Below are 15,306 nucleotides of genomic sequence, written 5' to 3' on the forward strand. Positions count from 1 at the left end.
TGTTGAGAGGTCACAGTAACTCAAATATCCAGCAGATGGCGCCATTGCTCAATTATTGCACCTGCCATTTTCAGCAAACAACCGAAACAACCGACCTGTATTATTTTAGTGCAGGGCCACATTTCTTGAAGTTTTTCGACATAGCCCATATATAATTTTAAGCACACCCTACAAACAAAACAACATTATTTACTATCCTATAATTAAAACAACTTTTTTTTTAAATCATTTTTACATTTACTTAACATTTTTGTAAATAGAGTAATATTGTTATAACTGCCCACATAACTAGTCATGACAAACCTGTATTTTACTTTAGGATATTTTTTGGGGTAGGCTATGTGTACATGAGTAAAGTAAAATCTAAATAGCCTAATAATCGGCATGGCTACATTTCAATATTTACATGAGAACACAGTATTTTAACCTTTAACAATGAAGTCCTCTGTCTGTGTAGGCTCTCTGTCGTACAGGAGTTGCCCATCTTCAATGAAGGTTCTTGAGTCATCTTCTCCTTTACTCTCTAGTTGATGTGTTGATCGTTTTGCTACTCCTCCCTGTCTACCCAGTCTGCGGGCTGAGCTGAAACATGTTGCCGACAAAGCCTTTTGGCCGAGAGGCGAATTGTCAGACATTTCGACTGCAGAGTACAGAAGATGACAGAACCTTGATTGAATGAAGTCCTCTGTCAAGTTAGAGCTTTTTATCTCAAATGCAACTGGTTCTTTTGTTTAACTTATTGTGAAGGAGGTTGACCGGAAGCGCTCCTCTGTCTGCTCTAGCGGAGTGAGCGGAACACGTCGTGTCGTGGGAACTCACCATGTAATATTTAACAGTGCACATTTGTCAGCGACACCCCGGCTTTTACGTTCAACAGATGGAGGACTGAGAGTGCGAATCGATCGATGGACATGCTCTGAGTTAGCGCCGGGGTCAGGACGCACAGACGCAACAAGGACGCGCCTTTGGTATTTCACACTTTATTTTCAATGACATGGCTTTTCCACCTCTGTGCTAGAACAGCTGGGATACAGTACGTGGCTAGTATAGCATTTTTTGCTCATATTTCAGCTATGGGTTATTGTTTGATGATGCATACACAAATGAACGGAAAGAGAAAGGTGAACAGCTTTACGCGCAGAGATTTGCAAAGCGGAACACTGAGCACTTAGAGGAAGGGATGCAGCTGAAATGCTTATTGATTTCATGCCTTTTACTGTAGATGTAGCAATAACTCCAAAACTATGATTGAGTACTATGATATTTATTTACCTGAACTTTTAATTGTCATACTTATTGCTCTGTTTTATTGCCTTGATGTTTGGTGCAGCCCTGTGAGGCGACTTCTGTTGTGATATTGGGCAATACAAAACCATTAAACTTGAAACTTGAAACTTGGGTTTGTTCTCGTTTTAACATAGCTTGGCTTTAATGTGCCCTAAATTCAGTTTGCAACAAGTATAGTTTATGTAGTATTGGTGGGAACAAAGAGGTGCATAATTAAGAATAGACAGAGTTAACGCTTTTGCACAAGCCTAGATTTTTGCATGAAAATAATTGGAGAGTGGAGACAGCTCACGATGACATAATAAGAGAACTGGATCATTGAGTTATGTAACAATAATTGTCAGCTCAACTCCATCAAAAGGGATGTTGAGAAAGTGAACACACCCATGTTTGACACATTAATAAAGTCCCCTTTTCTTTCTTCTCACTTGGTAGTTAGTATTAAAGTATTTTTTTATTGTTTGTCTGTTTATTTTTCTTCACAGAGCGCCCCTTGATTGAGGGGGCCATCATGGGTCCAGTGCAAAGGTTGGTTTCAGTCTTTCTCTTTTGCAGCCAGACTTTTAGGGACAACCCATCAACAAGTCCCTCACTCCTCATAATAACTGCAGACCGTATTCTCTTACCAGTGTTTTATCACACGAATGAAGTAACATATTCGACCTTTGAACCATTTTATCACTATATCTTTCTTTTTTTAATTTTTTTTTTATCATGGCACGTCTACACTGTACTTCCCCCTCAGCGCTCCTACACTAAAAATGGTTGAGCTTGAACATAGGCAATCTAAATGTGACCTGTTTGTGGTTGCCTTTACTCAGAAGACCCTTACCAATCTGTATTCTGTGACGTATTTGTGCCAAGTAGTAAAAAAACAAAACAAAGAAAAGAAAAAAAACCTTTACCCACGCGTTCGTTTGATACCTTCAGTTTGCTTTTGACTCAGAGGAACTAAATGTAATGACTAATAATAATAGACCTAAACACACAACTTAAACGCACAACAGAAACTATGTTGAAATGCAAGACAGAGAGCCACACTAGTTCCTAAAATTAACTTTCAAAGAGACTTACAGTAGATCTGTGTTAACTTGTCGCACTGCCCTGGAGGAGGCTACGAACAACCTGCCGTCACATGTGCAAAGCTAACCAGGGGGTAATAAGCAAACTTACATGTATGCAGCAGCAATTTTATCACATGTGTACATACAACATTTATCAATACACCATTTCTATTCTTGTATACTTATGTCATTGTCCATCATATCATATTTGAGTTTCCAAGCACGACCTGGGCCTATAAATCAAGGTCAAATCCAGGGTCAATCTAAATAGGACTAAGCTATATCTAAACTAGGGGCAAAAGCGGCTAAAGTTTACAACTGTAGATGAGTAGCACCTGAAGAAGCCCAAGTAGTTCCAGTCGTTCCACAGTTTAGATAGCACTGATCTATTCAACTATGATAATCACTGCCTGGGGGGCGTTTACATGTCAAACCTGCTTCAACACGTATGCAGCTTTTAACCTAGTCCTCAACAGATCCCGGATGAATTCAGTTGAGTCATGTTGACTCTGGGATTGGAGTGACCTTTAGGGCTTGTCTCAGCAGATTAGTGTTTTATAAAGGGGTGAACAATTGTTGCATGATGGCGTGTGTGTTGTTGTGTGTGTGTGTTCTGCAGAAGGCTGAGTCAGCTGCTGGGCGGATGCAGGAGGAAGCCATGGGCGCAGATTTGTTTTTGTGCAACAAGTGGCACTCGCTTCAGGACATACAGCACCTCCAATGTCACTGAAGCAGGTACGGCCGACAAATTGATGACTGCAAAGAATTGTGGGAGCTGTTACTAAACGGGGAATTACAAAATATGGGCTAAATGGGATAGAGCAAGGACTAAACACTTTTCCTAGACCATAAAGAATACAGACAGTACCAAGGGCATGGTTAGTGTATAAACATTGTTGGTTGTGGCCGGTTTCTTGTTACACCCAGATCTGTATCTGACTCAGAACACACTGATTGTCCAGTATAGTATTACAGGTCGTACCAAATAGGAGTGTGAGACGAGACTGGGTTTATGATATTTTGTTAGTACACTTTTTAAACTCTTATCTCCCCGGGCCTTTACCAAGCGCATTTTCTCCAGTTCAGCATTACCCAAATGTTAAAGCTTCTGGATTAGAGCCTATGGGCCAGTGTGACGCCTCATTTGAAAGCTAAGACCTACAAAACGGATCTAAACAGATCTTTGCCCTTACGGGGTTGCCGTATTGTCTTTCCTTTTTTTTTCTCCATTGCTTTTTTTTGTGGCTTTTTTTGTGGCTTATTTGTGGCTTATTTGTCCCATTTTTGTGGCTTATTTTTGTCTTGTTTTTGTCGCTATTTAGACGCTTTTTAAAAAAAAGTTTTAAAATTTGGGTAATAGTAAACTGGAGAAAATATGTTCGGTTCAAGTGGGGGTTAAGAGGTTAAATAATTGACTCTGTGCATGACTTCAAATCATGACTTCAAATCATAACAACACCGGTCAAGAAGTGACTTTCTGTTTCGATCAAGCACACCAAAATAAAAGCACCATCTTATTCATTAGTTCAACTTTCTTTCTGCCTAACTATTAAAGCAGTACTAAGTAACTTGTCCCTAGAGGCCATAAGTGCAACTGCAGGTGTCGTAGCAAGTTATGTTTTTTTAACTTATTAATTGTTCGTGAGAGGAAACACTACGCTGACAGAAAAGGCGAAGGGAGAGAGAGATATTGTACATCCAATTACGCAATGGAAATAATTTTTTTCACTCAAACCTGGCTGTAAATACTGTTTGAAATGGCGCTAGCCTGCAGTTAGCTTTGCCTGTTCGCTACTTGTTCGTGATTCTATTAGTGTGTATTGGTTGCACCGGTCCGGTGGCAGTCAAGTTGCAATTTTGGTTTTCTGGCCAGAGACACCAGGGGGAGAAGAAAGACCCTCCAATCATCCCATCAACACTTGTATTACCCCCAGAGGGACTACGGAAAGTTTTTATTAAGGTAAACAAGTTACGTAGTCCTGCTTTAATAGACAAAACACTTGTGTGTGTATTTAATTATATTCTTGTAATGTTGCAAGTACCTGCTGAACTAATCAATTAGACGAGCTGGGTGCTTGTATTTTGGCGTGCTGGATCGAAACAGGAAGTCACTTCTTGGGTGGCGTTGTTTTGATTTGAAGTCATGCACAAGTTAATTTTAACAAAACTAAATACATTTAAATAAGTGGTCTTTCCTCATTGTTGACTAGAAAGTCATGTAAGAAGTCATTAAACACATAAGAAGTCTGCCATTTCCCCCTATTTTCTTATCGTCCCATAGCTGACCCAGACCCTCTGGACATCCACCGACAGCGGCTTCTGATGTGGTTCAGTCACCTGCCCCAGGAGGAGAAGCAGTTCGGGGGATACTTCAGCCCGGAGACAATGCACGTGGACCCCCTGATCCTGGAGAGAGAGCCTGAGGAGCAGTCGGGCCTGCTCTCCTCTGCCCTTACCCCAAACGCCCAGTACCTCTCCAAAACCGTGGAGCAGCTGTTCGACTCCACCCCGTCCTGGGACTCCTCGCGGGGGCTAAATGTGCTCTTGTACGGGGCTGTGGGCACCGGGAAGAGCACTGTGGTCCGAAAACTGGTGCAGGACTGGTGCAGGGGCAGGACACTGGGACAGTTCAAGTTACTCATCCCCTTCTCCTGTGACGACCTCAGCCAGCTCTCCAAGTGAGTCACTGATGCTCTGTCAGTAAGAGCTTCATTTTTTATCTTTGTGTGTGCATGTATAATGTTAAATCGATGCTTAATTTTTAGATCAACCTTAGGACCGGTGGACCTCTGTTTGAGAATCACTGTGTACTCTATACTGTTGAGAATTTGTAGTGAGAGTTTCTGGCGATATGTATTTCACATTTCCCTGCCTATTTCAGAACGTCTTCTCTGCGGGACCTGGTGAGCCGTAAGTACCTGCACCTGCGCAGACACCCCTTGCTGAGTGGAGAGGGGGTCCAGGCGCGGGACGTCCTGTTCCTGTTTAACGGGCTGGAGAAGATGAAGCTGGATTTTAGGATTGGCTCCACTGAGCTATGCAGCGATCCGAATGAACCGCTGGCCCCTGGAGTTGTGGTGGTCAACCTGCTCCGGAAATACCTCCTGCCTGAGGTGAGCTTCGATTCAACATTCACTCACCACTATCAAACCACACGGGTTTTCGTGTAGCCCTTTCCATTTTGAGTCAGATCCTTTGCAAACAGACAATCCGTCCAAAATCCTTTTTAAGTCTAGGAATGTGGTTTTGCAACTTCTGTCTCAAAGTTCAAGTACAACTACTCAAACTAACAAGATACTACTTGTCATGATGACATGTTGGGGAGCTGTTGTTCTCAACCATTTGCACCCTGATCAAACAAAGCTTGGACTCTTCTGTCTTCTTAGACTCTTGATCCATCCTTTGTTAAAGGAATAGGCCACCATTTTTACACACTGAGATATTTTCTTACCTTAGCTTAGACAAGTTGATGTGCACCTTTCTGGTCTTTGTGCGTGCGCTCAGTCACGTAAATGTTGTTAGCATTTAGCAGCTAGCAGCAAAGGTATAGCCCCAAATTACAGTGAAGTGAGAAGCTACCAAGCTGTTCCACGTTTTCCCTATTTAAATACAGTTACGTGAAACATTACACAATCCAAGTTTAGTTTCACAAAATTAAACGTGACGATTGTCGTAGCGGATAAAAAGGGGTGCTATATTGTGAGGCGTAATAACACCTGGAGTACTTTTTTCTGCTCCACTTCCCCCGAGTTTGGGTCAGTATGTAAAAACGGTGGCCTATTCCTTTAAAAGGCATTGTTCACCTACTGTAGAGGTCTCCAATCTTTTTTTTGACCCCATGAGCTACTCTTGTGAAACAAAAATGGGACTTTAACAAAAAGAATAGGATTATAGAATCTTTCTTCTCTACTTAACGTGCATTTCACTTAAAACTCCTGTCCACTCTAGGCCAGTATCCTGGTCACCACCCGTCTATCAGCGCTGGACCGCGTGCCTACCAAATACGTCGGTCGTTACGCTCAGATCTGTGGCTTCATCGACCCCGATCGTCAGAGAGCCTACTTCGCCGGCCGCCTTCTCCAGCAGACCGGCGACACTCCCCCAAAGGAGGAGGCCCAAGCTCTCGTCGAACTCCTCTACCTCAACCTCCAGAGGGAAAGCCAGTTAGCCGCAGCCTGCTTCCTGCCTTCCTACTGCTGGCTCACCTGCGCCACACTCCACTTTCTCCATTTTACCAACGCCAACGCGCCTATACGGACTCTCACAGGGATCTACACCAGTTTCTTGAGGTTAAACTTTGGCGGGGAAGTTTTGGGAATGGGCACAGGGGCGGGTATGCCCATCCAAGAGCACCACAACTCGCTGATGCTGTTTGTCGTCCGGACTTTGGGGAAGCTTGCCTTCGATGGCATCACAAACAAGCGCACTTCGTTTTCAGAGAAGGAGTTGGAGCAATGGATTGGAGGAGAGACAAAGACTGACGAGGAGTTGAGGAAGCTGGCCATGTTCAGGACGGACGTGTTGGACTTTTTCTTGGCGCCGTGCGTTGAAAGTAATAAGAATTTACCTCCAGAGGTTGATGATCAGGAAGAGCAGAGATACGTGTTCGCAGCCCCAGCCATGCAGGAGTACCTCGCTGCCCTTTACGTGGTCCTGGGAGAAAATAAGTCGGTGTTGGAGAAACTGTCCAAGTAAGTGAGGATTGAAAGTTTCACAAATGGCTGCTAAAACTAACATTGCACTTTCTTTTCCTTCAGGCAGGTGTCCACAGTCATCGGTCAAACCAGTGAGGACCTGAGCGCATTCATCGTCATCCTCTCGAAGTTCATCCCACTGCGGATTTTCACCATCTTCAACCTCCTCAAACTCTTCCCCAAGCTGTTCGAGAAGTTCAGCCTTCAAAACAAGGGCCGGATCGCGCGGACTCTGGCCACGGAGATGTTTCGGACGGAGGACAGTGAGAACGAGGACGTCCTGGACCAGGTGGAGCAGAACCTGTTGGGGGTGCACGGTCCGCACCAGCCACAGAGCAGCCAAGAGCAGCCCTTTGAGCTCTATCCCATTTTCATGGGCGGTTTGTTAAATTATGGGAACAGAGTCTTACTGCAGCAACTGGGCTGCACCATCCACAACAGCACTGTGGCACAGATCACCAAGGCCCTGCGCAATTATCTGGTCAGAGGTGAGGGTCAGAGGTATTTTTTTCAGTAAAATAATGAAACAAATCCACTTACTGTCCATGCCTTTACCCCAGAGCTGAGCAAACCACAGCCGCCCGAGGAGCTGGTGGACTTGCTGTTCCTGCTGTATGAGTTCCAGAACCCCAGACTCACTGCTGATGTGCTGTCCTCCATCCGCTCCATCAGACTCTCCGACATCAGGATGACGTCCCTCAAGTGCTACGTGCTCAGCTCAGTGCTCTCCTGCACTCCCCCCAGGTAATCTATGCACACTTCACCTGACCACAGTAAAAGCACCGGGATTGGATGGAATTAGCATGGTGAACATGGATTGGTGTTATGCATTTTGTTACCTTACCTTGTCCCCTTTAATTAATCTTAATACTGGGTAATGGTTATGATTTATAAAAACATTAACATGAAATTAATTATTATATACTTACACTACAGTGTGTCAGACACTACAGTCTAACACACTGTAGTCCAAATGCTTTTATATGAATGATAACTCATTATTTTTACATTTACACTTACAATCTACATTGGCTTATTATATGGAGTCTGACAGGAATCACACACATTCTGAGCTCTACACATGCAAAGGAACACTTTTATTATAAACTTGTATTTTAAAGGTACACACACCCATACATGCCTATGAATAAATAAGAAAATAAATTATAATATATAAAATTATAATGATAGACCAAAGAGATCATTGGGCTCCATTCAGTAGTCAATATTAGGTGCTGCAGAGTCAATGATGGAAAATGTTGATGTACACAAAACTTCCTTCTTTAGCTAATCCCTAAACTCGCCCTCCTTCCCTCCCTCCCTCCCTCCCTCTGATCAGCTTCAGTGAATGTGTCTTAACCTGTTTTGTGCAGTGATTCCATGTCATGTGTGTTGTTGACAGCCATTGGCCTCACACTAAATTTAGCTCCTGTCTGTTGCAGTTACCATCTTGAAGTACTGGACCTGTCTTCATGTTTGCTGACTCACGACATGCTGCAAATTCTGTTACCTGCCTTTAGACACACGCACCACCTCAAGTAAGAGCTGCCTCTACAACTGCTACGACTGCAGTGGGTTGGAGTGAGGATCTAGAAGCTTTCATTTATAATTGAATTTAATTTAACTTGAGTTTCATGTTGTATGTAAAAGGAATTCTCGAAGGTCTGTTTATAGACCTTGTATACGTTATATTGTATGAAATCGTTTTAATTTGAGTGTTTTTTGTATTGCTACTAACTTAGACTAATGCCAAATGACAGTGCATGTTGTGATGCTGTGTGCTGTGTTTGAAGCCTGCAGTTTAACAGCCTGGGCCCAGAGTCCTGTCTGCTGCTGAGAGACCTGCTTCTCGACCCCACGAGCTGCATTAAATCGCTGGAGTAAGAACCACATATTACTTTTTAAACTGAGGTTTGTTGTGATCATGGATACTTTTAAAATGAGATTCGATATACAGTACAGAGAGTGAGAAGAGACGAGAACGAAGATCAACAAACATGACAAAAAACATTTTTCTCCACGGTCTGACTTTTTTTTTAATCGTTTTCTCCAGATTGTGTGACAACCCCATCCTGGACTCCGGAGTGTCCTCTCTTCTGGAGGCGTTGCCCCATAACGATTCTCTGTGTCACCTGTCCCTGATGCACACGGGTCTGGCAGACGGGGGCGCCATAGAGCTGGCTCAATCCCTGCAGGCGCAAAGCTGTCTGGAGGAGCTGAACGTGGCCTACAACAACATCGGGGACAACGCGGCGCTCAGCCTGGTGGACGCCTGCCGGGAGCACCCCACCATCCACACGCTGCAGTGAGCGCCATGTTCAATATCAGTCCAGTCCAGGAGTTGGGGAGAGTTCACAAACTTTACATGCAGATTTTTTTTGTTTTAGGGGGCTCTTATTTAACCTCTTACCACCCACGTTAACCAAGTGCCTTTTTTCCAGTTCATCTTTCACAAACCTTTCAGTAACAGAATCAAATATAACAATGTTTTTATTCTATGTTTATTTATATAGTTTTTCTTCCCACCCTCACTAACTGCTCCCCTGTCTCCTCCCGTGTGCAGCCTGTACCTGAACGCTCTGAGTGACGTGGGGAAGCAGTCCTTGTACGTGCGCGGAGACCGGAGCAAAAGCGGTCGCAAAGTCCGGGTTCTGGCCTCGGTCACTGAGGGGTCCGACCTGTCTGAGAACTGGCACCCCATCCTCAGCGTGATCACTGAAAACGCCAAGTCCTGGGACAGAGAGAGGGTCAAGCAGCAGCTCAGGGTGAGTCGCAGTCACTGGTAATGACAACATTCTGTCTTGAAGAAAACCAAATCCTTACCAATGTTTGTTTACCTCCCCTGTAAACTGTAGGTTTTTCTGCGGGACCTGGAGTGGGGCCGGCAGCAGCAGCCATATTTCTGGAAGAGGCTTCACTTCCGGCGCGTGGAGAAGGGAGTCAAACAGACTCTGAAAATGTTGGAGAAAGACGACGTGGCTCATGTGTGCAACGTGTGCAACAAACCACCGCAAAAATAACTGTGCATGGAGGAAGTGATAATCCGTGCATGGTTAAGTCAGGTTTTTTTTCTATGGCAATGGTGGCTTTTAGGAAGAGCTACTCTACACTAGAACATGAATTGTGCAATATTTAGTTTCAACCATGGTTAAATACTGTAACGTTTTACTGGGGTCTAAAAGCTTGAAGAAAACGGGTACTGTAACTCCACAGCAATCACAGTCTTCCAATACTTTCTGAATAGAGGTTAATGGACACAGTCTGAGTTTGAAGAGGACTAAGAGATGATTTAGGGAAATATAGGAGTAGCTGATACTTGGAAAGAGCATAGACTTTTGTCATACGGAAATGAAATGTTATGAGTGAGGCATAATTTAGGTAGTAGTGAGTTCAGACCACTTAAACATGTGGTCAAACTAATGCAATTTGTGAAGTAGCTGTAAACTTGTGTATTACTAAAACTTTCAAAAGTATTTTAAAAATATGTGCAGACTAATTACAATGTGTCTTGAAATGCCTACTGCGCATCAGAGCGAAACTTGCTAAAAGCATGAAGTGCAATTTTGATGGTAAAGGATCTACACTATATACACTATCTTAACACTAGAGGGCAAAATATGAAATTGATTTTTCAATTGTCCAGCAGCACATAAAAGTAATGTTTTGTTTTTTTCCAAAATTGCAAATACTTCATAACGCAATGAGTAATTTATTATATAATAACGCATTTAATCTATCTGTAGTGCAATGAAATTCAAACTACTTGAGCTGCATTGGATTTGTGGCCAAAGTCCGTAGACATTTCAAAACTGTAAATGTTTGTCAATGCACCTTAATGCTTTGAAGACTTTGTGTTGTGCAAAGGACACTCAGAGATTTGGAGCCACTTTATTCCTTGCAATTAGTTGTGTGAGCTCTCAGTCTGGAGTTCAAAAAGGAGTCGTTGGGACCATCTACTAAAACTTTGTCAGCAGATTGGAGAAGCAGACAGGGCAATGACACCTGCTTTATTTTGCAGTAAACAGCATGACTAATTCATGGCCAGTAATATTACACCAGACACCTGTACTTATGTTTTCCTAGTTTGTGTAAAGTTTTATAATCTGTTTACCTTATAGGGGCTCAGAAGCAAAACGTGTCACATAGCTAATAATGCAGAAAGTATTAATATATAATATACATTTACTGATGCTGCTTCTCCAAACTAATTTCAGGAAGAAAGGTTACTTTTCAAGCTGAATGATATGAAATGTGCTCAGCGCATGTTAAACGTGTGGATGGTGTAAAATAATGTGCCTTGTTGTTTAAAAGTTATGAATTAAACGTAATTAAATCAAAAGGCCTCAATGTAACTATGTGAATGAGATGTATCTATGATTTGGTGCCACCTAGTGGAAGTTTAGCAGTAGACATTCACATCAGGGCTGACGTAGACGTCACGTGACCTGCCAATCAACTTTATCTGATCCAGCTGTGCTACGCGTTGCTATGGTGATGCCGGCAGCGGAGTGATACGATAGTGATTTAACTTACCGGACTACGTGTGCGGTTAATATAATGCGTAACAGAGGCATTAGAGTTCTCACACATCTTTGTCAACGCACCTTAATGGTTTAAAGACTGTGTGTGGTGCAAAGGACACTCCGAGATTTGGAGCTGAAATCCCTGCAGTAAGTTGTGGTGTGAGCTGTCAGTTGTCGGGAGTTTTCTGGACCATGGTATCTAGTCCGTCTTTGTCAGCAGATCGGAGACGCACACAGGAGCAGACGAGATGCACTCATTTTGGCCCAGTGTATGTAAATGTATTTCATCCGTTTAGTGGCTCAGAAACTAAATGTGTCGCATAAAAATACTGAAATTATACATTAAATAAGTGATATTGTAGCCTATTATTGATGCTCTGCTTCTCCAAACGAGTCTCAGGAAGCCAATTCAGATAGGAAAGGTAACTTGTCGAGCTAAGTTGTAGTTATTAAACGTTAAAAATCTAACTCAAAATAAATGTGCGCCTCTCGTGTGACGTCGCTGTGATTTTGGTGCCACCTGGTGGAAGTTCAGCATTAGGCATTTCCATCGGTGATTTAATTACTTTACTGACCGTGGCTAGTCTTACAGGTGTTACTTCAAATGTGTAGTAGGCAAACATTCTGTACCATTTTAATACAAGCCTTAAGTCATAAGGTCATGTCAAAGGATTCAGCAAAATTAGTTGTAGATTTTGTGACGCACCACCTTGAATCAGAATAGCCCATGTATTGGCCTAGTGAGAGTGAATGAGTTAAAGCAGGCAGTGTTGTATTTGTTGGCTACTCAAGGCCTGACCACAACACGTCTGCCTTGGAAACTGTTTAAACCAGGTTGACCTTCACCAGTGCTAGAATGTTTCACTTTGGGGTTTTGTTGTTTCTCTCGCTTTCCACATTTCCTTTGTCCAAATAGTCAAGCCATTGCTTACATTTTTCCCAGTAAAAACTGTTTAGTCCTTCATTGGCTTCTTCTCCCGGGGTCACGAGAGAAATGTGGGGGGTCGCCAGATCATTTAGATAAAATACACATATTTTCATTAGCATATAATCTAATGTAACCAGAAAGCCATTATTTGTTCGTAATTTGATGCATTTTATTTCAGCCATTTGTTTTTTTCTTTTTTTAAGAATTATGTAGGCTAGTGTTCCTATTTCTCACGGTGTGATCCAGGCGGGGTGTCACGAACCCCTTTACCTGTTAAAATGATGGCTCCAAAAGGTTGAGAACCACTGGCCTAACTCATCAAACAGACGTGCGTTTGAACAATTAGGCCTTTGTTGCTACAACATTAAAGGTGCACAGTGCAACTTTTTATGTAGAGTTTATATTAATATGTGTTTGACCTTTCAGTGACCCAGCGGATTTGGGTGGTCAGCTTGATGGCCTGTAGGACACTCCAGGATCAATTGTTTTTCAAGTTTTTACTCACGATTGCACCATATCTGTTTGGTTATGGTCACACATACTATTCTGAAAACCTACCAGAAATTGAAAACAGGCATTTTTATGAGTTTCTGGTGTTTCTTTATGACTCTACTGCCTTGTAATATTACCAAATATACCAAAGATTGATTGGAAATAGTTCAAATGTGTATCAGTTACACGTTTCAAACTGTGTGCAGAATATTCGAGGCTATGACTATGTTTAGCAAGAAAAGGTCTCGTATTTCCCATTTCTAGTGAGTGTAGATTGAATTAACCCTCAAAATCTGCCCATGTTAAAGAGGATCTTCCTAAACAAACAGGTGGTGCAGGGGAGGTGGTGCTTCCAGTTCAGCCTCGTGTGTGTCTGGACGGCCGGGGACACTTTTATTAACCGCTGTCAATGTTTAACTGTGTCTTTTATTGTTGCTGAGAGCACTGGACCTTGTGCTGCTTCAAGACGCCAACATGAAGACACACACAGGTAAAAACACTTCCACAGTTCCAACTCCACTTTTTCTTTTTCACCTACTGTTATTGATTTGCTTTGAATTACTTGGAAAAAATGGTGTGTATTTGTTGCTGAACCATTTCATTTTGGATACAAGCTTCAGGGGCAATGTTACAAAGCTATTCAATCTGAGAAAAAGTATCCAGACAGTAGTAGTCTGTACACATTAGGTATGCCATACTGTTGTCCTCGCACTTGCAAAGAGGGTCTGCAGATGGCATTCCATTGTGGAAACCGCGGAGCAGCCGAGCCAAATGAGTGGCAAGTTGTTTGTTTGATTTAACGCTCATTTCGCAAGGTCGAGTGTTCTGTTTAGAATGAAAAGAGCTGTCAGGAGCAAAAGGGTATCCATCTCCAGATCATGAGCGAGCGCCCTGGTCAGGAGCACCAAGCTCAATCGGTTGTGTTATTTTAAGGCAAACACTTTCCCCTTAAACCTTATTTCATTTACATTTTTTAGTTTGTTGTTTTTAAATGATCCTAAACCCAACCTCATATGCTCCAGAATGCCAAACAAAAACAATGTGACTTCACCTGCGTAACCTGAATGAATTACCAGGAAACAAGACAGTTTTTCATGGTATCGAAGAAGAAAGGCTGCAAAATGAGCATAAGTTGATCCTTAATGTGTTTTGGAGTCATATTATTATGCTATTCTCATTCTATTGCTATGTTTCTGCTGTGCTAAGAAGGGGATGAACAAAAAAAAAATCATTGCGTTTTACTTGAGTTTTGTTCATAAGTTTCTTCTTTTGTCTTTAGGATACCAGCACGCTGTGGACTTTACACGGTACTTTCACACATTTTCTCAAATAGATGCATCCTAGTCACGTGTTATTACTTCTTACATATTACATCTGATACTGTGTTTTCGTCCCCATTCTTATGGCATTGCCTTTTTTCATGAGGGCGCCTTGACATGTACAGACAGCAATACATTTTATCATTGCAGATAAGAGTTAAAACAACACAATCTTTTATAAGTGGCTGTTCCACTATCATAAAAGTGAGGCCATAACGGTGTATAATGGTTTAATAATCGCATTCCTCCGTTCCTCTTAAGTAATTGTGGGTTTTTTGTTTTGTTTATTGCTTTGGTCATCATGTTATTTTATTCATTTGAGATAATTGTTGAAACTGAGACTTCATATGTTTCCCTAGTTTCACTTTTAATCCAAAAGAAGGCATCGACAACCCAGCTCTGAACATTAATGATGATGACGGTGAGTATGCTGAACAATGTTAGAATATGACCTATTGTGACCAGCCATCAGGTCCATACCCACAGTGAATGTTCTCTGTGTCACTGCTCCTCAGACCCGGACGAGGACGTCCTACCCCGACTGCTGCACCTGCGCCGTGTGGAGGCGCAGAGTTTTGGCTTCTCCCTCCAATGGGACCGTGGTGGGGAGGGGGCCATGGAGGTGAGCGTGGTGCAGCCCTGGGGTCCGGCCGAACAGAGCGGGCTGAGGATTGGTGATAGGGTTCTGGAGGTCAACGAAGAGGACGTCACAAAGTTAAACTTCAGCAGGGTCAGCATTTTGGCATTTTCTTGCATTCCTAACTTCCTGTTTCATAGAAAAGCGCACACAGGCAGGAGCTGACACGGTAACTTTCTGTTTGAATGTAGAGTTGACACCAAAAGTTTTAGTATTAACATTTTTTCTTATTTTTGGCAATTACCTGCATTTGCTAGCATTTGGTGGTACTGAGTTGAAATCAGGTGGCACATGGAATGACCAATCAGATCACGCCCTGGCCACCGTGTTTTAAACAATGAGTGTACAAAACCATTGACTGT

The 15,306-nt window shown here is 42.6% G+C and overlaps 2 protein-coding genes across 2 annotated transcripts in view; both read left to right on the forward strand.

Annotated features, from left to right (window-relative positions):
- The first annotated feature begins 777 nt into the window (after positions 1–777).
- On the forward strand, positions 778–10,090 carry nlrx1 (NLR family member X1). The gene is made up of 13 exons (XM_079558881.1): positions 778–968; positions 1,773–1,815; positions 2,971–3,086; positions 4,633–5,029; positions 5,233–5,464; positions 6,300–7,042; positions 7,109–7,533; positions 7,606–7,789; positions 8,488–8,583; positions 8,839–8,925; positions 9,099–9,350; positions 9,609–9,810; positions 9,901–10,090. Exons 2-13 carry the CDS (start codon positions 1,799–1,801, stop codon positions 10,063–10,065), a joined length of 2,916 nt encoding a protein of 971 aa, XP_079415007.1. The 5' UTR covers positions 778–968; positions 1,773–1,798; the 3' UTR covers positions 10,066–10,090.
- Positions 10,091–13,378: 3,288 nt separating this feature from the next.
- The window catches only part of LOC306964892 (Na(+)/H(+) exchange regulatory cofactor NHE-RF3-like), a gene marked incomplete at its 3' end in the record, with an annotated part of 11,289 nt that continues 9,361 nt past the window's right edge, over positions 13,379–15,306 (forward strand). Inside the window, exons 1-4 of the mRNA XM_079559059.1 lie at positions 13,379–13,478; positions 14,268–14,295; positions 14,667–14,728; positions 14,823–15,037. Of these exons, the coding sequence (XP_079415185.1) occupies positions 13,463–13,478; positions 14,268–14,295; positions 14,667–14,728; positions 14,823–15,037 (321 nt within the window). The 5' untranslated portion in view covers positions 13,379–13,462. The remainder of the gene's footprint in view (positions 13,479–14,267; positions 14,296–14,666; positions 14,729–14,822; positions 15,038–15,306) is intronic.

Source organism: Gobius niger (assembly GCF_951799975.1).
Source record: "Gobius niger genome assembly, chromosome: 1".
NCBI classification, from domain to species: Eukaryota; Metazoa; Chordata; class Actinopteri; order Gobiiformes; family Gobiidae; genus Gobius; species Gobius niger.